Consider the following 25,378-nt stretch of genomic DNA (forward strand, 5'->3'; position numbering starts at 1 on the left):
CATACAAGTATATATACATATATATATATATATATATATATATATAGTTAATAGTTATATACATCTCTATATATATATAAACAGTCTATATAGTTTTTGGCTAAAGCAGCGCCTAAGCATTAACACACACACAGCCCCCTGCCCCGCCCTACCCCCCCACTGTGATATTAGAAATTTCACATATAAAAGCAAGTAAAATAAAATATAAATTAATAAACAACCACAAAAAAAGTGCAATAAAAACAGCAACAAACAAAAATTCCCGCGCCACTCAAACAAAAAGCGTTTACTTTATAACAGTTAGAAAAACAAGAGAAAAACAAAAGAAAATACAATAAAATTTATATAGATTGTATTGAAATACAAGTAAAATACAGTTACAATTGCGCACACACACACCTCTGGCTATGTAGCTGCTGCGTGTGTGTGTGTGTGTGTGTACGTGCGTGCGTGAGTGTGCGTGCGTGTTGCCTTTGCTACATTTGAATTTACAATTGAAACAATAAACAGTAACGGTAATAACAATAAATGCAACAGTAATAACATTAATAATAATAATAATAATAATTATAATACAAACTTAACATACGAGTTTTGTGGGTGGCCAGGCGCTTAGACGTTTACTTTAATTATGTATACGCAACGTATGTTTGACATGTGGAGCAGCGTCACTTCGAAACTGGAAGCACACGCAAATAACCTGGGTCAAAGCAACGTCCAATCGCCAGCGGGACAAAACAACTCAAGCGGTTCTATCAAAGGTAAAGCGCTGCACAATAATGCCAAAGAAATTTGCATATATATAGGAATAGGTGAAAAATTGCTATGCATACTTATATATTTATTTAATCTAAAAGCAAAACTAACTTATAGAGAGTATGAATATGTATAAATATTAAAGTTAAAAATTAAAAATAATTCTTAAAGGTGTCTAGAATCTAAAACAACATTTAGTTGTTTCAAGTAATACCTGAAGTAATGCTAAAATATTTCTTAACCTACAGACATAATCTTAAAGATGAAAAGCAAAAAATATTACTTGCCCTGAAACTTAATTCTTATAACTTCTACAGCGAACAATAGAGAAGTGAAACTTATGCACTTTAATATAACTTCTTAAATATAGCAATATATAAGAATATGTTCTATCAGTAAAACTGGATTGAAACATATTTATAATTATTTCATAGAAATCAACATAAAACAGAAATAGTTATCTAATTTGTTGTATATAGAGAGTATAGAGACCTCCACGACAAAATGTAAAGACATTAGCTCTTATAGTTTCTGAGATTCACGCGTTCAGACATACATATGTATGTGCAGACGTTAGAACAGGACTACATTGATTTGACACGTTGTCCGAATCAAGAATATATATGCCCGATGAGGTCTGTTAAAGCGAAACTATTTTCTTTGGGTTTTGTGTAGAAGTAATGCAACCCTAAGCAGTATTACATATATCATTTAAAATTTTTTTTTTTTTTTTTTGTATTTTTCAAGTTTTCTAAAATTTGCCTGCTCTATGATTCAACTACTCCAGGCTTACATTGTGAATAAATGTATCTATACATATATACATATATATTTTTTTTATAATATATGTATGTATATAAAACCTGGATTCATCTGTTAGGCACGTCTTCCATATTTCTAGGAATCGTGAACTGTTCGAATTTTTTTACTATGAAAAAAAATATACATGTATATAATTTACAAGTACGTAAATGTAACTTACATTCAATTTTGTTATTGAATATTTTTATTATAAGAGTTTTTACAATATATTTTGGGTATGTTATGGATTAAATCTATTAAGACCAACAGTTGACAACACTCGGACTTTGTGATCGATATTGGAATAAATGCGATCTGGCAGGTGCTCAAGTTTAGCTCTTCAGAGTCTGCATGTGAAAGAATATTAAAGGCAAATCAAAAAATAAATAATTTAGCTAAAATATACCCAAATATACATCTATATATATGCTCCTTAATTTGTTCCCCTTCCGGATTTCTCATAACTATCTATTTGATGCCTAGCTATGGTAAAATATTTTTCAATTACAACCCTAGCAAATGCAATTGGCTCTACCATGTGAAGTGCGAAACTAATGGAGGTAATGCTAGTTAATTTGCCAAGTATTTGCTACTGGCCAAAATACACCTAGCCAAATATTGGCTAGGCAAACACGACAGGTGCAGCGAGTCAGTTTAGTCAGTGGAAATACACATAAATTACAATTCGCAATTTTTATAATTTTTTTTTTTTTTTTTTTGTGTTTTTGAGCTGGTTTTGTTGTTGGTTTCTTTTGTGTGTTAGTTAGTCAGTGTCAGTCGGTTAGCTGGTCGCTGTGTTGGCTCGTTCGGTTAGCTGATTGGTCAGTGCCCAAAATAAATTAAGCTGCTGCCGTTGTTGCTGCTGCTGCGGCTGCTGCTGCTGCGCTGCTGCGCTGCTGCTGCTGTTGGCAGTGAAAGTTCAGGCCGAAAGAGACATCCGACTGGAGACTTTTGAGTTTCTCAAGCGGAATTATATTGTAGGGAAAATCCGTGAAGAAAGACGCAACAATTATTATGAAACAACCTCTTACTCTCCCTCTCGCTCTCTCTCTCTCACTCTCTGTTTCTTTCTCTACTGCCTTTTCGCTCAGTGTCGTTTGTCGTTTGCATTAACAATTAAACTAATTCGACATGGCAATCAGTTTGCTGACTAAGTCGCCTTCAATAAGCCGCCAATGAAAGAGACCCTTTGCTCAAAAGCTGACTCACAGATACAGGTATGCATGTATGCATATACGTATCTCTATATGCAATAGGTGCACACACACACACACACACACTCTCTCATTCAGTTGCAAATTGAAATTCGCGCGCCAGCAATAAAAAGCGATATTGTAATGCCAACAACAACAACGACAACAACAACAAAAAGTTTATTTTTTTGGCTGTGTATATGTTGGTTTATATAAATATATGAATTGTGCACACACACACACACACACACTCGCATCATTTTTATGGCTACGTAAAAATTGTTGGCAATTTTTCTTTTTATTACATATTTATTTTTTATTTTTTCACAATTTTTTTATAGTTGTTTTTGCTTTCGAATTGAGTTTATTTTTGGCTCAATGCAATTGCCATTTACATTAAATATATATAAACTATATATACCTATATAAACAATATAAATTGCTGCAACTATCTGCCTACTTCTCCCTCTCACTCTCTCTGTCTCTCTTTCACTCCCACTCCCTCTCCCACTCCCACTCTCGCTGTTATCAGTCAAGCTTTGCGTTCTTTGACCTCTCGTCGGGGTCAGCGGCCCAAAATGAATAATGAGCATTTGTCAGGCTTTTCGCTTTCCTTTTTTTTTTTTTGATGGTTAATGCGTTTGCTTTCCTGCTTCTTCTTCTTCTACCGCCTCCCGCCTCCCGCCTCCTGCTGCCTGCTGCTCCTTTCATTCGTCCTGGTCCGTCATAAATCTTAATCGCCAGGCCTCAATCTCTGTGTTTAACGAGTGAGAAACCTTTAGCTGGGCAAATGGACAAGAAATAAGCCCTACAACGGCCTCCCTCTTAAATTAACCCCTCTGCCCCAACCAACAACCCCCAAGCCGCCCCACCGGCCATTCGTGTCGAATCAAAGCGAAAATGTTGCGTGCGCTGACCCCAAAAAAAAGAAAAACTATTATTAGAATAGGTTTTTTTTTCATCTTTGATATCCTTATTTAAGCCTATGTAAAACATCAAGGGAAACAAGTTCCATTAACGCTTTTTTATACCTTGAACCCATTTGAAAATGGGGAAATCAAGGTATAATGGTTTTGTTTTATTATAATGTTCTGGGCAATTTATGGCGCATAAATTATATGTAATTCTACCTGAAACATATGAGAAATTAATCAACTTACAAGAAATTTGGCTCTCCTTTCTATGGAAGTGTATGAACGAATATCTTAGATGATATATGGAATCTGTAAAAAAAATGAAAATAGAAATCTAATTTGAAATTACAGCATTAGACCCAAGATTAAATAGATCAAAACTTTTTTTAAATTTAAAAAAAAAATTTAGTTTCGTAAAATATTTTTAATAATCTTCAGAATGTAACAGATATGAATGTACTTAAAAGATCTATATGTTGAACTTTAAACATAACTCTAATCATCTTTTCTCTCATTGATCACTTTGAATAATATTCGTGAAAAACTTTCCTGCCTGCAAAAAAAAAAAAAAAAAATCAAACAATTAAAAGCCACCAAATGTTGAAACTAAAAGAAAAAATAATTTTATTTTAGCTGCGTGAGTTGCGTGTGCAGCTGACTTAAGGGAAGGGCGAGGGGGGGAAGGGGCAGCGGCGGCACTGTGGGGCTAGGGCTCTGGGGCTCGTAATACTCGACAAAAATATGCATGCAATTTGCCTTTATGACTTCCGCGACAGCAACCGCAGCAGCAACAACAACAGCAACAGTAGCAGCAGCAGCAGCAGCAGCAGCAGGAGAAGAGGAGGTGTAGCAGGGGGAGAAGAGTTGGCAACTTTGTTTTATTGAAATTTTCACTTTGAGCTGTCTCGAGAGTTTTGCCAAAAAGGCAACAGGCAGCTTGTCGCTCGGCATTTGGCGCTCGGTACTTCATAAAAGTACAAAAACAACAACAGCAACAAAAACAACAACAAGAAAGAAAGAAGCGAGCGAGTGGAGACGACAATAAAATGTGAAACAGAAAACAGCAAACAGATAGTACGGTACAAAGTGAAAGAAATGCGGCGTAAACAGAAAGCGGCCAAAAAAAAAAAAAAATTAACAAAAAAAAAAAAAAGTTGAAGAAGAAAGAAAGAAAGAGAAAAAAAGCGAAAGACTCGTTGTCGAAAGTGGCTGGCGATCGCACGTACCGCCCTACGCCCCACCCCCTTAACCCTGGCAAGCCCTTGCAGCGGAGCAAAGAAACAAAAATTAAAAGAGCAAACGAAAAAAAAAAAAACAAAAAAAAGTTGTCGTTCCACGTTGTTGTTGCTGTTGCTGCTGAGTGAAATGCCTGCGCTGCGTTTGCTGATTGTGTAGTCTAGGCACACACACACACACAGACAAACACACACATACACACGTGTAGAGCTTGCAGGTCGTTCCCTGCTGCCCAGTTGCCACCCACTTCCCCGCATTCATAAAATATACGCGCGATAGTGCGAACTAAACTATAAAGCAGCGCATTATAGCTGTATCTGCCTCTCTCTCTATCCCTCTAGCTCTCTCTCCTCACTCTTCGCTGAGTTTGTGTGCGCGAGCTTCGTCAAAAGGCGAGCGAAGCAACGGCACAATACACAATCATCATCAACGTCAACATAGTAAAAGTCTAAAATCGACAAAAAATTTAATTTTCGGCGGTCATTCACCCGAAAAGATCCACACGCACACACACAGACACACATGCAAACGCAGACAAGAAAGCACACAGAGAGCGAGAACGAGAGAGAGAGAGTGCGTGAGCTGCGTGCGTGCGTGCATGTGGGCATAGCTGTGCGTGCGTGCGTGTGTGTGTGTGAGCGTCTCTCGCTGTTATGTGGGAGCGTTGACGCGTCGACGTCATCGCAACGCACATTACAACATCGAAGCGGCGCGGCGTCGAAAGTGGTTGGAAGAGGAGGGGGAGGGAGGGAGTGAGAGGGGGCCGCGGATTGACAGCACTCGAATTCGCTTTCACACACCGACAATGCGATGCTTTCTATGGCTTGACGTTGCGACGCCAACGCCTGCGCCGCCAGCAACAGCAGCAGCGACGCGTACGCCGACAGCGGCAGCGGCTGCGGCAGCTCAAATTATTATTTACGCATAAATTTTATAGGCAGCGAGTGAAAGAGCTTCGCTGCAAGACAAAGAGCGAGAGTAACAGAGAGGGCGAGAGCGAGAGTTACGTTAGTTTTGGTATTAGTTTTGTGCACTGAGCAAAGTTATGCAAAGCTTGTAAATAAATAATAAAAAAAAAATAAAAAGAGACAATTATAAGAGTTAAACTGTTAAGTAAAATAGACAAAAATAATGCATATTATTTAATATGAATATCTAGTGTATAATTCTTTATTTTTTCTACTTTTTGCATGCAATTTCTTCCAGTGCATTTGGGCCATTGTTTGTGCTTGGCATTTGTCAATTATTGCGTGAAATTCCATTTGATGTAGCTGCGACAGAAAAAAAGCTCTAGAAGCCACTTGAATATTTACCGTTTGGCTAATTGCCGTTTGCCTTTTGGCCAACATTCGCCGTTAATCGGCTAATGTGATTTTTATTTACACGCCATACGCCTGTTAAGGCCCAGACGCAAATAGAACAAGTGAATATTCCCATTACTCTGACAGCTGTTTGTAATATGTTGGCTATGCCACTGGGAAAACGGGACGCTACACGTTCTCTCTCTCTCTGTTCCTCCCTCTCCTGTTCTCTCCCACACACGCGCGCCCATAAAACATAAATATTAAGTTTTTTATTCTGGCCATTGGAATTTCCATGGGATATATGGCACAAGCAAATATTTTCCTCTTCTTTTTTTCCATCCATAAGTTCGAGTTGTTTGCAAACAAATAGAGCGATTTTCGGGTTGTTGTACTTATTGGGGTTTTCTCTTCATATTTTGTTGTTGTTGTTGTTCCTTTGGGGGCGAGTTCATTCGCTTTTGTGCCAGAAACAATGCAGAAACCACATTAGTTTTTATTAGTACTTTTGCCATAACGATAACTATGGAAATTTTGCATTACATTTGATAAAAAAAAATAAATAAAAAATAAAAATATAATAATAATAATAATAAACAAAAACTTAATAAATTTTAAAATTGAGACAAAGGAGTAGAAAGGAATATGCTTGTCTAATGTAAAAGGATGGAACTGTTCTTTTCGAGTTCTTGATAAAAAAACAATAAAATTAGTAAAATTCTTACTAATCTTAAATATATAAAAATTTAAAAATTTGCTGTTCAATTTTTTTTTTAAGCATTTCAAAATTTTTAAAAATATATAATATTCAAAATTCTTGAAATAAACGAAAATCTTCAGGCGTTAAAATGCTGTTCTTAATATGCATAATTTTTAGAAATTCATACAAAAATCTTTATATATCTCAGAGTAAAAATATTCCCAATATTCCCAATATTCCCACGCAATTATTAATCTAATAAAAAATCAAATTCAAATAATATTTCCAACTGTCCGAGGCTGAGTTCTCATAGGTGTCACAAGCAAGCCCATTGAATTGAGCTACCCCATTGCTTACACTTGTAAGTAAATATACAGTTAACTTGAAGTGTGAAAAGGTCATTGAACCTAGCTGGAAATATTTGTCTAATGCTACGCCGTAAAGATAAGCAGCCTACATATGTATGCACATATACATACATATACATATACGAGTCTCTTTTGTATGCTTGAGGCTAAGCAGACACCTACCTCTTTATGGGGGTTATCTGTATTACTCACTTAATGGATGGACCCAAGTAGTATATGTGCTATTCGGAAACTCTAAGTGTAAGAACAATGCCCGCCCGATAATATCAATGATTTTCATTGAATTGGCGTCTGCGAAGCTCCGATCTTTGAGTGGCTCAGACTTTGCTTAATGATAGAGCCAGACGAACGCCCCATGAGATTGTCAATTGCACTTATCTGTTCTCGCAACTGCATTAGTTGTATATGCATTTTCTTAGGCATATTCACTGTAAAATATATAGAAAAAGTGCGTTATATACGAAGTAGTTAGTACATTGCGAGATAAGCTAACCACAAATGTGTGTCATAAGGCCACAACTTCAATGCTATTGCTCAGACAGGCAAAGAATCGAGAGTTGAGCGATTACAGACTATTAAAAGAGTCTATTGCAACTGACCTTAGCTAGTCATACATTACATATGCAGAGACACTATCACGTAGCGGGCTTTCTATAAAAAAAAGCAGCCAGTAAAACGTTTACGTATAACAAGTAAAAGATAGAAGTCATGAGAGAGTAAGAAGAGTGGGCGGAAAGTTTGTTAAATAAAACAGGTTAATTCTTTTTAAATTAACATACACATAATGTCAAAGCCAGTAAAACGTTTACGAAATTAAAGCTAGCCAATGGAGAAGAGCACAAAAGTTACAAAAACTGGGCTAAAATCATTAAATTTCTTAATCAGCTCAATTAGCGGCGAGAATCCAGTAAAACGTTTACGAATGAAAGCAAAAGTAAAATCCAATAACAATAAAATAATATACAGGAAATGAAAGGTTGAAAGTTGAAGGTTCAAGCTTTAAAACCAGGACCGCTAAACGTTTACGAATGTCCTGCAAAGCAGAACTGCAACGACAGGAAAAACATTATAAAGAAATGAAAATTATGATAAATAGAAAAAGCTAATGATAAAATTTTCTATATATTTAGTTTTGTATTAGCCATTGGGCTAACGTGTTGCCTTGTCGATGTCAATGAATTATAAACAAAGTTTTGGTGAATGTAAAGGAAAGGAAGAGAGAAAAAGAGATAGATAGATAGAGACTAATAGAGATAGCAAAAAGTAGCTATAAAATTGATATATGTATATGCATATGCAATATTATTATTATTCTAGCAATTATCTGGCCAGACAAAATGCAATGCATCAGTGGCCCCCACGGGGCCGAGCACACATAGTGCAACACACACACACACACACACACCCACACATACACAGAATGCCACACAGAGGCAGCCTCAGCTACAGCTACAGCCAGAGCAGCAGCTGCTGCTGCGTATCTTATCTATGCAACTCTCGCATAGTATTTAATGTGCGTGAGCTACACAGCCAGACACACACACATATATTTTTATATATATACACACATATATACATATATCTATATATATAGAGAGCCGTGTGTATGGACAGCAAATAAAAGATTGCCTGTGCCCCACAATGCGACAGCCACCCAGCTGGACCAGAACTTGAAAGAAGTGAGAAGCTGGAAGAGACTTGAAAAAACTCTGAGCCGAACTCAGATTAAATATGCAATGAAATATAAGCTTAAACTCAGTAATAAGCCATATATATGCCCCTCTATATATGTTAAATCTAAGCATTCTTTAGTCTACTCTCAAAGTAAATCCAATTTGATGCTTAGCTAATTGACAGAGCCTAAGTTAAGCCAGCAGCTTAGCTGTAAATAATAATGATATGAAAAACCATGTGAAAACTACATGAATTATCATGCATGACTTGACAATAGCATGCAGGCGCAATAGAACAAAGAAAGCAAGGGCGAAAGCAGAGAGTAAATGGAGAATATTTAGTTAGGGCATGCTAAAAGCGCAGCTGCAGTCAGTGCAATTGTCATGCCTATATAAATATCGTCTACTTCTGGATTTCTGATATTCTTGAAATATATTTTTGCTCTTATTCAGTTTATTCTTATTTAATTTACATTTTAGCTACCTCTTGCATTGCGAATGTGCATTAAAAATTAGTAAAATAAATAATTAATTAGTGAGCAGAGCAAAAAATAATTAAGAGTATTAAATGGCAGCTCCAAGCAGGGCTAACGGCATGCCTGCGGGTCCCACTGGGTAATGCGAAATGCGCCAAATGAATAGACGAATCTATATGTTGGAGCTAGCAATGTGTCTCTGTGTGTGTGTGTGTGTGGGACTCTGTGTGTGTGTGTCTGTGCTGTTTGGTAGTTTGTGTGCGCTGCACACACAAAAATGCAACTCGCCGACAAGTTAGAGGCGAACGAGCGCCGCCAACAAATGCGAAAAACTGGGACAAAGTTGAACAGACGAGCCAAGGACGGATATTAGTGCGCACAGTTGCATGATGGAAGCGATGGCAACAACAACAACAACAATAACAACTACAGCAGCAGCAACAGTAGAAAAACAAAATGAATGCCTTTTAGTTTTTGGTGTATTTGATAGACAAAGTTTTTGCTGTTGTTGTTGTTGTTTATATGTATGCATGTTGTATATAGCATATATAATATATATACATATATATGTATATATTTATGTATTTAGTTAAAGCTCTGCGCCGCCTTTTGGGCTCTGCTCGCGTCGATTCTGTTTTGTGATTACAATTTTTTTTTTTTTTTTTGCATTTGCTGCGAAGCCGGCGTCGGCCAACGGGGCGGATGAGAGATCCGAATTTGTTGTTTGTTGCTGTTACTAGTGCAACAACAACAGCAACAACAGCAGCAGCAGCTGCAACAACAATTGATGCTGCTGTGGCATTCATTGTTATGGCAACAACAAAAATTGCGCATACGCCGCGTTGCTCGAGAAGTAAAAAAAAAAAAAAAAAAAAACGACAAAAATGCTATCAATTAGGCGCTGGCTGGAAAAACTCGTTTTTCCACTCGTTTTTCTTCAAGAATTCTTTTTTTTTTATTGTTGTATTTTTTTGGTATCTTTTTCATTTGCCAAAGACACAAACAACAAGTCACTGTAGTTAGTTAGTCACTTTAGTTAGTTGGCAGCGAGACTTGTTTTTTGGCCAAATTGTTAAAGTTCTAGAAGCCAACAACAGCAACACTCGAATGCCATAAATAATTGGCAAATGTTGTTGTTGTTGTTGCAAGTTGCGCAAAGAAACGTCTAAAAAAAAAAGAGTCAACTTACTGCGGCTTTGTGTGTGGCTTTTGAGGTTGTCAAGGTATAATTTTTTTTTTCTGTTTTTTTCTGTTTTTCGTTCGTTTGTTTTCGAGTCGAGTTCAGTTTCATTTATGTCGACGCTGTTGCATTTGAAGCCGTGCATAAATAATGCATAGGCCTACTTTTTTTTTTTGTTACTTTTAGGGGATACCAAACCCAACACACACACACACACACGCACACTTACACATGTTATCTATGACTTGCTGCACTTTGTACTATGCTAAGCATTTGCCATTGTTTTTGCTTGTGCTTCTCTCTCTCTCTCTCTCTCTCTCTCCTCATTCGCTTTGTATTAGAATAGAGCTCGTTCGTTTAGCTGGAGGGTTTTTCCACACACAGTTTTTCTTCTATTTTGGGGGCCTTTTGTGCGGGCTGACATGGACGTCGCTGCAGCCTTACAGTGATGTCATTTGTGGCCAAGATGTTTCATTCAGTTCACATACATGTATTCAAATACTTGAAATAATCTGAAATAGTTGAATATATAAAGTTATATATATATATATTTTAATATCTAAAATAATTTGCAATAGTTGAATGAAATATTTTTAATACAGCATTGTGCAGCTGTGTATAATTTTGTTGTTGTCGATATTTTGGAGAACATTGATTATATATATAAATTGATGCATATATAAATAGTTTCTTAGATTATATATTAAAGTTAAAAGAAGAATAGAAGCTAGAAGATATACAAAAAGTTTCAAGGCAATCTTTGAACATTATATAGGTAATTGATGCTAAATAAATAAATATCAATACATATATGCATATTAAAGATTTAATGAATTCAAATTAATAACAAATATATTCTTATACAAACTTGAAATTCTTCTCTTGAACTAAGAAAGTTTAATATACAACAAAAAAGTTTATAATATGCAGACGACCATATAAAGCGCTTAAGATTATCAGCAACGTCCAAGAAGAATTTTCTTTCTTTAAATAAATTCTCTTAAATATTTAGTGCCTAACAAAAAGAAGATTTAATGAAATATTCATTATAAAATAAGTCTTAAAAGACGAAAGAATAAGAGTGTATAGAAATACTTTAGCTATAGCATAGCACAGTTGTGAGAGGCTTAAATGGCTCAAACAATGACATAAAACAGTATAAGTGAATAAATAAATAAAATGAATAGATTTAGTCTTAAAAGTTTACTTTGAATATACAAATACATATTGAAAGAATTTTAAAACGAAAGGATATAAATAATTTAGCCAGAACAAATGGCAATTTAATTAGGCACTTAAAATTAATATTAATATATTTATGCAGTGCAAAATGAAATCAAACAAAAACAGATATTTCTGCATTATATGTAAAACAGAAAAAAAAAAAAACCAAAAAAAAAACGAAAAAAAAACAGAATTAAAACCGAAATGGAAATCTTAAGCAATCTCCAAAAACTGGCCACAGTCAGCGAGCTGCCGCAATGACTCCTCAATTTTTAATGAATATTTATTAAACTCCTTTAGATGAATGAAAAAATCATAATAATCAAGTAAAAATTTCAATTTATAAGCAAAAAATTGAACAGAGAAATTTCTGAGAAATGAATCATGTGACGAAAATATTTCACACATATACAAAGACAAGTCGATGGACACACATATACAGACACACATGTACGGTATACAATTGCCGAGTTTGCATTGTCACGTGCGACGGATACGTGATTTTCTGTTCGAGCGGCAATACAATCTACAATATATAACATCAAGCATACGTCATGTGGCACACTCATCTCCCAATGCAAAGAAATATCCCAAAAAGGAAATCCAAACAACAGTTTAAGTTCAACCGTTATAATGTGCAAGCTAAATTGCACTAAAAAGCAAAAGAAAGAGAGACAGAGAGAGGGAATAGGGAAACAACTGTTAACATGCTTGAAAAGATCTGTTAAAAAGCGGGCTTATAAATTACATCATTTTGGTGAAATTGTCGATTGCGTTCTTCGTTTTCATTTGCTCGCTTAGCGGGAATATTTGTCGTGGGTCAATCAACTTTTGGCCAAAAGAATATTTATATATTATGTACACATACATATATATATATATGTATATCTTGGCTCTCCCTTGTATGAGACAGATCTTTTTGTTGGCAACAAAAGCAGCAACTGCCAATGGCACGTAGCGGCCAGCCCGAACAGAACAGTGCGAAATGTAAACATTACAAAAAAAAAAAAAGAACAAAAATGCCTGCGCTGGTCAGAAAAAAAAAAAAAACAACTGAGGAAAGCAGCAGCAAAGAAAAAGAAAAAATGACTAAAAGAAAAGGCCATTGACTGGCAAGCACCGTTAGGCCTGTGACTTTGGCATAACTGAGCGTAAATTAAAATTATATTATTATAATGTTGCTGCTGATTATTATTACTGTATTAAGAATGAGCAGCTAAGCTAAGCAGCAGCAGCGACGCCGTGGCGCAGCGCCGCAGCAGCGTGAATGAATTTGTGGCTCTTTACAAATTCTAACGGCGTCTTCCTCAACCGCACACACACACAGACTAACCCACACACACACACGTGTAAATATGCAAATGCGCGTGAGCAAAAAGAAAGCGCCAACATTACGTAGCCATGCCAACAACATGCTAATGCCGCTCTCTAACGGCATTTTGATATATTTGTATGAGTATGTATGTCCGTGTATGTGTTTGTGCATGTATTTCTTTCCGCCAGCCGGCTTGCCTGCCGGTCTCCAACCCGCCCGCCACCCCAACCTTTTCACTTGTGAAAGCTGGCTAGCGAACGAGTTTTAAAAACTTTTTTCTTTCTTTCCTTCGTTTTGTTGTTTTACAACGTGTGCTTGGGCGCAAAGAACGCAGCACCATAAAGAGAGCGTAAGCAACAAAAAAACACACACTGACACAGACACAAGAGCATAAGCATAAACTAAGAGCGCGCTCTTAAGCAAAGAGCAGCTACAAAAGTTGTCTGTCTGCTCAGTTGTTGTGCATGTGTGTGCTCGTGTAAAGTTGTGAGTTGGCGCTGTTTTATTATTATTATGAGCTCTCGCTCTCGCTCGCACAAGCAGTTGAGTTCAGGCAAGCTGTTTGGTTGGCAGGCGGTGCATTGACCCCACAGCTCGCTGACCCACTTACGAAGCTGCTTTGGCGAATGCGAATGTTGCGCTCGTGCCGCGCAACCCGAGCGAATTGCTTCGTGACAACTTGTGCAATAGGCAGCAAAGGCAGCAATAACAACAGCTAGAGCAGAGGCAGTGGCAGCGACTTCTTTTCTCTCTCTGTTGCTCTCGCAGTGCTCTATGTCTAAGCTGCTGTTGCGGCTATTATGTTGTTGTTGATGTTGTTATTGCTGTTATTATTATTATTATTATTTTATTTGATCGCAGTCAAAAACTGCAAATCATATGCAGTTCTACTTCGTTTTTATTTTTTTGTACATATTTTTTATCTCTTTTACTCACTCTGTGTTTTTTTTTCGCACATGTCGCTGCATATTAATTTTCGTTTGTTTCTTGTTTTGTGTGTGTGTGTGTGTGTGTGTGTGTGTGTGCTTTTTTTGTGCCTGCATTTGCAATAAAGAAGAGAATATTAATTTTGACTTCTGGTTATTGCAGCGCCCGGAGCGATGAGCTGCAGCACAGCGTGTGCGAGCGAGAGGGCGTGACAAGAAATCCCGCTGGCATGCAAAATAAATTGCATATGCGAAAATATTTTCGCGTTTTTCTTGTTTTTTGTGTCTGTGTGTGTGTTTGTGTTTGTGTTTTCTCTCTTTTATTTTTTTGGCCCATTCAGAATTTTATTTTATTGTGCTTTTTTGCATCGTTCGCTGCAGCTCGTGGAAAACTTGTTGGCAAATTGCGGTTTGCACTTGCGGCGCGCTTTTTTCGTTTTATTTGTTTTATGGCAACAGCAGCAGTTAATTAACTGTATGCTTGATTTTACTCTGCCTCTCTCCCTCGCTCGTTCATTTTTATGAATTTATGCGTTAATTTCATTGTGAAAAACGAGCAAATGCAATTATCAATGGATTTTTATGAGACGTTTTTTGTTTTTATTTATTTTTCCTTATGGTTTCAATGAGCGAAAGAATATATAAATATATATTTTATTTGGCAATATAAAATGCATAATGCCAAATGCATAAAAATATTTATGTATGCATACATTATCAAATTTAACAAAAATGAAGTCTAGGCCGATTTTTTATGAAGCAACAAATTTCAATATTTAATATTTAAAAAATTAAAAATTAAAAAAAAAAAAAAACAAAATATTAATTAAAACATGTATTAAAAAATAATTTAATTTTTAAAATCTGTTCAAAATATGAATTATATAAATAGGTTTTTTTTTTTTTTTAATATTTTGTGTTGTTTAAATATATGCAAGAAATTCGTGATGCAATTTTTTCGAGGAAAATTTATTCACTTATGCATATGCTTACACATTGGCATGAACAATTTAGAATTGTATATATGTATGTATATTACAATGAATAAATATAATTTTCAGAAGTTTTTTTTTTTGGGGAATTAACCTATTTACATTAGTTACATTTCCAATGCCACATATAAAGATAACAGACTTACTTATGTATGCAGGTAAATACATGCATATTAAATATACACACACATATTTATATATGTATGTATTTGCCGTGTTTTACAAACAACTTTTTTTGGCAAATATTTGTCATATTTACCCAAAAAGTATGTCACGTTTTATTTGCTTTTTCATTGTGCGCTGTTAAAGTTCTGTTCCATATAGAGATATGTATATAAGGAAAACAAGGTGTGTGAGTAGAAGTCAACTTTTAGTTATTTAATTTTTAATTGTATCAATATTTGCCAACATAAATTTCCATTGTCCCGATAGACGCACATGTGTACACTCACACATACGCATACACTTACATACATATGTATCAATTAAGTGGGGCAGCTAAGAGCATTTGCAGCGCTCTTTAATTAATTTTCGCTAATACCAGCTTAAAGAGACCCTATAAAACCTGAAAGCCTTTTTGCAGATTGATGTGGCTGGCTAACGGTAACGTTGTCATACATATATTCAACATGTGTATATATGTATGTATGCATGTACTTAATGCAAGTGTATAGAGATATTCTGCTTATCCACATTCAAAAGCACGCACAGACATTTATAGCTCAAGCAAAGCCGATAAAGATAAAGATTTACTGTCAAACGCATGTGTTTGTCAGTGTGTGTCGTCATGTGTCTGCTTGCTTGCGTGTTTGTGTGAGTGTGTCTTCACTTCTTTATTTTTGCCGTTCACACAGCGCTTCGTAATGCACAGAGAACATTACAGCTTTAAAGCGCTTTAAGCGATGCTCAAACAAAACATACCAGCACACACACACACACAGACGCACAAAAAAACTCATCGACGTCGTTGTCATCGCCGCAGTCACTACACTCGCCTGCCTCCCACCACACCACACCACTCCTCGTGCACTGTCACAGTCAGCCCGCTGGTGACGTCACACATTTGAAAATAATCAAAATGAAAAGAAGAAGAAAGACGGCAGAAAAAGAAATAAAAACACAAACAACAAAAACAGTCTGTTGCACTGAGCGCCGCTGCATTAGGCGGGCAGGCTGGCAGGCAAAGAGCGCGGCAGTAAGAGAGCGCAAGTGCATGCGCACGATTAAGAGCGCATTGAATTGCTTCAGAACAAAGAGAGCGTTGCTAAAGAGCAGCACTTTCTTTTCAATATGTTTTTGTTATTTCACTCGCACACTCACGAGCATGAGAATCAGTTGGACTGTCTGTGTTTGTGTGTGTGAGTGTTGTATGATTTGTATTATGGTGTGTGATACTGCCGTGTTGGAAAAGTTCATTGACACTTGAAAAACATTTCATACACAAACGCACACACACATGCACTCAGACGTCTCTTACTCATTCGCTCTGACGCTCATCAACTGTCACACATTTCTCCCAATGCAGCAGCAGCGCAGCAAAACGACTTCAGCGGCTTGGCACATTTTTGTATAGCGACGGCGACGTTGACTGTCTGCCGCGTCGCAGCCACTGCTGACGTCGTCTGTGTTTGTCTGCTTTCGGTTCAGCGCGCATCTTTCATCCTCGTGGGTAAATACGCAAAGCGCTAGATTACACAATATGCGTTGCGAGCAGCGGCAGCAACAGCAGCCGCAGCAGCGCAGCAGCGCAATGGCAGCGACAGGGGCAGCGACAGCAAAAGCAATTGAATGCGGATTCGGTTGTTTAGGCAAGCGAGGGGGGTTAGGCGCGCTGTGCGGGTGCTGGTTGTAATCAACCCAGTCTGCAGCATCAAAGCGCTGCGTAGAACCAGTTCTCTTTTGTGCGTGCATGCGTATGCGTGTAAGTGCATGTGTGTATGTGCGTGTGTGTGAATTTGGCTGCAGTTGATCAACGGTTTATGTATGTACGTCTGCTGTTCTCTCTGTTCGCTGCTAAAGAAATTACATCATCGCTGTTGTAAAGGATTGTTGCATGCTGCGAGGGAATCCCAACAGCTGTCGCTGTCTGCCTCGCACTCGCATACACACAGACGCACATACACACATTGAGGAACACTCAATTTACTTAAAGTGAACCAGCTTGAGCCATTGTCTAGGCAGAACAAGTGGCTGAGAGTGCCCTATTGTGCACTGAGGGAAATAAGTGTGAGCATTTTGGAATTGTAATGGGAAATTATTTAAAAATATAATATATACAATTTTACACTAAAAATACTTAAAAGAATAAGAATAATAATAATAATAATAATAATAATAATAATAATAATAATAATAATAATAATAATAATAAAATGTAAATAAATAGACGAAAAAATAAAATATTAATGCATAAAATAATAAAATATAATAAAATATATAGCATAAAACATAAAATACAAAATATTTTTAAAAGACATATATTTTAAAATAAAAAAAAAATAAAATAAAAAAAGAGTAATATCATTAAGTATTTAAAAAATAATATTCCATCATTAGAATGATATATATTTGTTCCATAGTTTTTTTTATTTGGGTGTAAACAGTTTTTTTTTAAACATTAACATTTTTATTTTATTGTTCCCATTTCTTTTTATTTTTAACTTCCACTTGAAAATTTTTTTATCCGCGTTCGCCTTGATTTCTCTCAGTGTCTGAATTTTTATTGCGTAATAAGTACTCAGCTCTTCAGCTCGCTCAGCATTGTTGTGCCACGACAATGGGGCAGCCCACTAAGCCCTAGTTAATACTCCTAATGCCGCATTGTGGCAAATGCCGCCTGCCAACACGAGAACTTCAATTTGCATTGCTCTGGATTGGGCCAAAAGGCCATATGGCCGCAGTTAATGGGTCTACGTCTACGTCTACGGGCCGACAATAGACAAACGGACAAACGGACAGACGAACAAGCAACAGCAAGTAGCACCAGCAGCAGCAGCAGCAGCAGCAGCAGCAGGCGGAACAAAGTATTGCTGCAACTAGCAACACAATTGAATCGCCTTTGAAATGCCTCAAAGCAATTTCTTAGGCCTGCCTCGTTTGCTTTTCTTTTAAACCAAATTAACTTAGCTAATAACTTATTTAGCGAGCAACGGAATGCAGATGAATGCAGTTAGCTATGATTGGAGCCAACTGTACAGAGCGGTGCTCGTTTATGGCTCGCTTGAGATAGAATAGGAAAAACTAAAGAAACTCTTAAAGAACTTTATTTAAGCAGTTCGATCTGCGAGAGCTTTAATGCTATGATCTTATAATCAACCCCTAATAACCCCAGCAGCTGAGCAGAAAAGTTAAGCCCCAACAAAAGGTAATCATCACATTTACTTTATGTTCATATATATACAATTTTACATAGCCAGAAGGATACTAAATCGAAGTCAGGACTATATGCATTCAGAAACTAGCTAGACAATAAGGAAACTTCTTGCTTTCTAAAAAAGATAGAAAAGCAAGAGCATCCATTCAATCATGTCTCAAATGTATCATTTCCAAATATTTTCAAATCTGAGTCCGTGCATTTGTCGTGCATGTCGGGATCCTCCTTGGGATAGATGGACGTACTCATGCCGTCTGCGGTGATGATGCCAATGCGTATCACACCGCCCGAGCTGCAGTCCTGCCTTATGGCCAGCCGGATGGCTCTTTTGACAACATCGACCGCATCCTCTTGATTCAAGCCCGGCTTAAAGTGCGCCGCCATAAAGCCCTGAATGTAGCTGGAGCCGGAGCCGGCCATGGCGTACCGTTCGGGGACGAGTAGTCCCGATATTGGCACCGTATACACTTGACCGCCCAGCGCCCGATCCCAGCCGGCGACAATGATGCTGGCCAGCAGCAACTTGCGCGTTGAATAGATTTTATTCCGGAATTGTACGGCCGCATCGCGCACCAAACACGACGCATTGCTGACGTTCTGAAAGCCGCACAACGAACTACCGACCGACTCGGCCAGTGTCTGAGTCTGGGCGGCCGAGCCACTGCGACAGCAATAGATATGATCGGTGATCCGAGTTAGCTTATCTGCCGTTCGATTCGAGACGTAGGTACGGCAGCTAGTGCGCGTGTCAGCGCCCAACACAACACCCCCATCGAATTCAGCGGCCAGAATTGTAGTCTATAAGGATTGGATCTACAGATATAGACTTGAATCTATATATATACATTACACTAATTGATTTACTTACGCCACCGTAATAGTCATTTGTGTTCATCGAACACGATTGTGGAATGTGCCTTAGCCGACTACTAATAAAAGAACTAATAAAAAAAAATAAATAAATAAATAAAATAAAAACATTTCTATAAAAGTTACATAAAATCATATGTAAACTTGATTAATGTTGTCTCAACGTAGATATATTAAAATATTAATTATTATTATATATAATTAGTCTTAACTACCCAATTTACTGGAAAATCAAATTTCTCTATGAAATTAATGAAAATAATTAGCTAAAAATTGAATACATTTTAAGTGAATTTATTAAAAATTACATTTTGAAGAATATCTTTTCTCCATATCATAAATATCTAACTAGATCTCTACAAATAAATGTTGAAAAATTCGTAACTAATAATAATTTTGTAAATTCTTTCTGCTTGCAGCTCAAATTGAAATAATTCCATGCAAAGTCTGTGGGGACAAATCATCGGGCGTGCACTACGGCGTTATCACCTGTGAGGGCTGCAAGGGCTTCTTCCGGCGATCGCAGAGCTCCGTGGTGAACTATCAGTGTCCGCGCAACAAGCAATGCGTGGTGGATCGCGTCAATCGGAATCGCTGTCAATACTGTAGACTGCAAAAGTGCCTAAAATTGGGAATGAGTCGTGATGGTATGATGTGCAGGCAGGCCACAGACAAAGAACATTCTAAATATCACACAAATCACTAGCGAAATTCTGTTATTATTGATTATATTTGAAATCTACATAATTTCCATTCTTTTCCTTTCTCTTCTATATTATATTTCTAGCTGTAAAATTCGGCAGAATGTCCAAGAAACAACGCGAGAAGGTCGAGGATGAGGTGCGCTTCCATCGGGCGCAGATGCGAGCGCAGAGCGATGCGGCACCCGATAGTTCGGTCTATGACACACAGACGCCCTCGAGCAGCGATCAGCTGCAGCACACTAATTACAACAGGTGCGGTAATCGATGCATATCTCATATTGATTTCGCAAATTTCGTATCTCTCTAATATGTATCTATGGGTATTTACCCTACTTAAACAGCTACAGCGGCGGCTACTCAAACAACGAGGTCGGCTACGGCAGTCCCTACGGCTATTCGGCATCGGTGACGCCACAGCAGACAATGCAATACGATATATCGGCCGATTATGTGGACAGCACCACATACGAGCCGCGCAGTACAATGATCGATCCCGAATTTATTAGTCATGGTATGGCCTATTGGGTGTTTTGCTATCTAAAGAGCCCTCATTAATCTCTTTCAATTTCTGTCATGTTTCCTTAGCGGATGGCGATATCAACGATGTGCTGATCAAAACCCTGGCGGAGGCGCATGCAAACACAAATACCAAACTGGAATCCGTGCATGACATGTTCCGAAAGCCTCAGGTGTGTAGGAGCAGAGGATTGGGAATTGTAGATTAAATAGGCTTAGAGTTAGAATAGAAAAAAAAAAAAAAAAAAAAAAAAATGGCTAGATAGAAAAGAGAGACAGAGCAATGAGGAGCTGAAAATGGGGAAAGTCAGCTTTACTAATAGACTAGACTTATAATGCCAAAAAAAAAAAAAAAAAAATTAATAGAAACAAGTAAGAACGTTGCAGTCGGGCGTTACCGACTGCGGAATACTCATTCACATCCCATCAACAATTTAGTAGTTAAGTTTCGCTCTAATACTATAGAATATACAGGTTTTTTCCTCACTTTTAGCCAGTTCTTAGAACGAGAAACCGGTAACCTAAATGCAAATTTTGAATTCTTACGCTCAAAAAATGTGGAAATTACAGGGTATTTTTCGATATGCCACGCCCCTAAAGAGGCGTAAAAATTATTTTTTGAGGCATCGATAGAGGAGGCTACAGTAACTCAACTGTCCAAATTTAAAGCTAGTAGCTATTATACTTTAGGAGATATAAACTTTTGCGGTTTGCCACGCCCCCTGTGGGCGGACATATATCCGACAAAACTTTTTGGTCTTGGGTGATTAACCCGAGTATATATACAAAATTTGAGGTCTCTGGCATCAATAGTGTCCAAAATATAGCAGAATATAAAAAATCACTATATCTTCAGGTCCGATTTGCCACGCCCCTAATGGGCCTAGGCTTATAATTTTGTCTTCAGACTTTAAAGAATCATAGCATTAGCTAACGTGCAAAATTTCAGCATCCTAGGTTTACAACTTTAGGAGATACAGTTTTATCCGATTTGCCACGCCCCCAATGGGCGGAGATATATCCGCCATAGCTCGTGGTCTTGGGTGGTCAATGCGGATCTATATTCCAAATTTCAGCTTTCTAGCTCTTTAACTAACATGATTTCTGGTATATCGGAAAATGCATTTTCCGATTTGCCACGCCCCTAGTGGGCGGATCGGGAAAATTTTAACACTTTATAAATCGGAGATATACACGAGTATGTGTTCCAAATTTCAAGTCTCTAGCTTCAATAGCGCCGAAATAGATTGCGTTCATACGGACAGACGGACAGACGGACGGACGGACAGACGGACAGACGGACAGACGGACGGACAGCAAGACGGACATTGCACAAAACCAATATACTGATTCACTTTCGTGAATGAGTATAAAAATTGCTGAGAACCGAATTAGAATATTCGCTGAGCAAGAGGAGTTAGAATATGCTGATAGAGTAGGCAGATGATATTAATAGGTCTACTTGTATATAAATATATACGACCTGCTCAGTCTTAAAACAGTTTAGTTATAGTTCCGAGCTACTAAGCATTGTGAACTGCCAAATTAAAATATTTAAGCGAATCAAAAGAATTTTTAAAGGCAGTCAATTTATATTTAGAAGGACTATGCCCAAATACAAATTTAAAAAATAAATAAATAAATAAATCCAAATATTTTTGGCTTTATTTATATATAAAATATACAGGAAAGAAATGAGTCAGAAATAAGATTTTTTAAATGATGAACTTTAGATGAATATTTGTAGTATTAAAATAAACAAAAAGAAATGTATACGTATATATAAATTATATAAATTTTATTTATAATTAGAACAAGCTTAAGTATGTAAATGAAAAAATAATCTAATAGAATATATATGTATATAAAATTTAGGTTTGCTTTGCATTTAGGTTAAATTAACTATGAGAATGAATACAGAAATTAACAAAATGCATTTGATAGGCTATCAAAATTATTTAAACATTTTATTTTATTTTTTAAATAACAAGTTATTTATTTTTAAATGCAGATTCTACTAAACTGCATTAGACAGTCTATCAGCAAGCATTTAAATTTGATTTAAATTATAATTATAATTAAATTTTGATTTTCTTAACAGGATCTATCACGCATACTATATTACAAAAATCTGGGTCAAGAGGATCTCTGGCTGGACTGCGCCGAGAAGCTGACACAAATGATACAGAACATAATCGAATTTGCAAAGCTAATACCGGGCTTCATGCGGCTCAGTCAGGATGATCAGGTAAATTGAGATGTCAAAAACAATGCAAGAGAAATAAAAACTAAAAATTATATATATCAATTATTTTGCAGATATTATTGCTGAAGACGGGCTCCTTTGAGCTGGCGATTGTTCGCATGTCCAGATTGCTAGATCTCTCACAGAACGCAGTGCTCTATGGGGATGTGATGCTGCCCCAGGAGGCGTTCTACACATCCGATTCGGATGAGATGCGTCTGGTGTCGCGCATTTTCCAAACGGCTAAATCGATAGCCGAACTAAAACTGACTGAAACCGAACTGGCGCTATATCAGAGTCTAGTGCTGCTCTGGCCAGGTAGAGTGATCCGAAATTAGATCAAATATAGATACAATTTATATATATGTGTATTTTATAGAACGCAATGGAGTGCGCGGCAATACGGAAATACAGAGGCTTTTCAATCTGAGCATGAATGCAATACGGCAGGAGCTGGAAACGAATCATGCGCCGCTCAAGGGCGATGTGACCGTGCTGGACACGCTTCTCAATAATATACCCAATTTCCGGTTAGCTATATCTCTCTATATATGTAATCGATATCATATTCATAATTCCCTCTCTCTCTCACTCGTGCAGCGATATTTCGATTTTGCATATGGAAGCGTTGAGCAAGTTCAAGCAACAGCATCCGAATGTTGTATTCCCAGCGCTATATAAGGAGCTATTCTCAATAGATTCACAGCAGGATCTAACATAACCAGAACCGATATTTATGGATACGGTGGCAGATGCGGCTGCCGGCTGTCCGCTACAAATATTGGCAACGGCAACGGCAACGGCAACAACGCCCGAGCTGCAGCAGCAGCAGCAGCTCCAGCTGGAGGACTGAAGCGGCAATAGCAACAGCAAAAAGCAACAACCAACAACCAACAACAACAACAACAGCAACAACAACAAACAACAAATAACCAACAACTTTATCATCATTTAAGATAGCATACAACCAAGGATGTGATCCTGGCCGAGGACTCACTTAAAGTAAAAGAGAAAGAGATAGAAAAAAAAATAACAAGCTACAGCAAAACAGTAAACAAAAACAAGAAAATATTTCAAAAATATTATATATACTTTTTTCTAGACAACAACATAAAAACAAAAACAGGCTAAATAAGTAAACCAAGTAATAATAAAATCTATACAAAAATGTAACTCAGTTAATCTTTCGCTTCATAGACAAAATATACAAAAAAAAAAAAAAAAAAAAACAAACAAACAAACAAACAAAAGTCAAAATGCATTTTAGCAAGAAAAACAATATAAAGCAAAAACAAAACAAAACTAAAAAAAAAAGTATAGCAAAGCAAAACCAGTTTTCAGTTAGATGCGTTTTACAACACTGCTAAATAGCCACGCCCCTTAGCCAAGTACTTAAAACAAAACAAAAAGAAAAAACAAAACTAAGAAGAGAAAACGCAGAATTTTCTTGTTTCTATACCAAAATTTTCGAGTATATATATATAGATAAATGTAATTTTTTTTTTTAACTGAGCTCAGCTTGATTTTTATTTTAATGTATCCCAACCCAAAAAAACAAAAAACAAAAACACCGCTCTAACCCTCTAGGTTGTCTCTGCCTTTTGTTGTAAACTAAACAAGTGTATTATATATACAATACATATATATATGATTACATATATATATGCATATGTCTTAAATATTATCATTTTTTATATGATTCTACGTATACATAATGCAAGAAGCAAAAAAGAAAAGCAAAAAATATTATCGAATATCTCGGAAAAATGTGTTCTTATATAATTATATGATTAATGCAATTACAAATATTTACAATTACGTTTACGTTAAATTTAAACAAACAAACAGCAACAACAACAACAACAACACTTACAGCACATACAACAATATTCTGTTAAAGAAGAAAAAACAGTTTTTGAAAACAATTTTTTATGTTCGTACATAAATATATATAGTCTATATATATATATATATATATTATATTTTTTAGCAAGGTAGCAAATCCCAAATTCCGGTTCCAAGGTTTAGTAGATTTAATGAATAAAAAATAAAAAACAAATTACATAAGCATTAACAGACTTTAATAGTTTAGCTAACAAAAAAATGAAAAACAGCAACAAAAATCTTTTGATATACAACATATATATATATATATCTAAAAATATATATATATACATGAAAAAAATTTAATAAATAATAATGTAAAAGGAATGTAAGGCAAGGTAAAAAATGGTATATATATATACATATATATATAATAAAACCTACACACGTAATATCAAGTTACAAGTTTATTGTTTTAAGCAAAATTAATAAAATTATATATATATTAAAAATAAAAACAAAAAAACAACAAGCGAAAAAAATACCAAACAGACTGATGGACCGCACGCCACAAAACCGGACAGCTTAAGCCCTAATCCAGACCCCAACCTGCCCCGCCCCGTCCCGCCCCCACACCCATTTAGCCCCTTACAAGGAAAACCTTAAAAAATTAAAGACAAACGCAAATTGGTTTTAAAAGAATTTTTATATACATATTTTTTGCAAACCTTTGTTTATTTTTTTAATTTTTATTTTTTACATCTTTTCAAAATAAACGACTGACTACACAA

General features: G+C 36.5%; 2 protein-coding genes across 4 annotated transcripts; one reads left to right on the plus strand and one right to left on the minus strand.

Moving 5' to 3' along the window:
• The first annotated feature begins 411 nt into the window (after positions 1-411).
• LOC6579065 (probable nuclear hormone receptor HR3) lies at positions 412-23,622 on the plus strand. Of its 2 annotated transcripts, none has more exons than XM_002004926.4 (9): positions 412-761; positions 19,718-19,945; positions 20,086-20,254; positions 20,344-20,513; positions 20,588-20,691; positions 22,620-22,766; positions 22,838-23,081; positions 23,143-23,293; positions 23,364-23,622. In XM_002004926.4, the coding sequence occupies exons 1-9, from the start codon at positions 632-634 to the stop codon at positions 23,482-23,484; spliced, it is 1,464 nt and encodes a 487-aa protein (XP_002004962.1). In that variant the 5' UTR covers positions 412-631; the 3' UTR covers positions 23,485-23,622. The 2 variants fall into 2 exon arrangements, with proteins under 2 accessions (XP_002004962.1, XP_015018951.1); XM_015163465.3 differs by having other exon boundaries at positions 20,350-20,513.
• On the minus strand, positions 18,416-19,688 carry LOC6579066 (proteasome subunit beta type-6). Of its 2 annotated transcripts, none has more exons than XM_002004927.4 (2): positions 19,297-19,442; positions 18,416-19,226 (listed from the first exon to the last, which is right to left on the minus strand). In XM_002004927.4, exons 1-2 carry the CDS (start codon positions 19,432-19,434, stop codon positions 18,579-18,581), a joined length of 786 nt encoding a protein of 261 aa, XP_002004963.2. In that variant the 5' UTR covers positions 19,435-19,442; the 3' UTR covers positions 18,416-18,578. The 2 variants fall into 2 exon arrangements, 1 of the variants encoding a protein (XP_002004963.2); XR_004364111.2 differs by having other exon boundaries at positions 19,134-19,241; positions 19,297-19,688.
• Positions 23,623-25,378: the final 1,756 nt, after the last annotated feature.

Source organism: Drosophila mojavensis, unplaced genomic scaffold (assembly GCF_018153725.1).
Source record: "Drosophila mojavensis isolate 15081-1352.22 unplaced genomic scaffold, ASM1815372v1 contig_80, whole genome shotgun sequence".
Lineage (NCBI taxonomy): Eukaryota > Metazoa > Arthropoda > Insecta > Diptera > Drosophilidae > Drosophila > Drosophila mojavensis.

What these genes read in the sequence shown, in the direction of transcription:
- LOC6579065 (XM_002004926.4), top strand. Translation starts at nt 632, where the DNA reads ATGTATACGCAACGTATGTTTGACATGTGGAGCAGCGTCACTTCGAAA. An exon ending in GGCTCAGTCAGGATGATCAG is followed by an intron (nt 22,767 to 22,837) that starts GTAAATTGAGAT and finishes ATTATTTTGCAG; the next exon opens with ATATTATTGCTGAAGACGGG. An exon ending in TCTAGTGCTGCTCTGGCCAG is followed by an intron (nt 23,082 to 23,142) that starts GTAGAGTGATCC and finishes TGTATTTTATAG; the next exon opens with AACGCAATGGAGTGCGCGGC.
- LOC6579066 (XM_002004927.4), bottom strand. Translation starts at nt 19,434, where the DNA reads ATGATTTTATGTAACTTTTATAGAAATGTTTTTATTTTATTTATTTAT. An exon ending in CAAATGACTATTACGGTGGC is followed by an intron (nt 19,227 to 19,296) that starts GTAAGTAAATCA and finishes CAATCCTTATAG; the next exon opens with ACTACAATTCTGGCCGCTGA.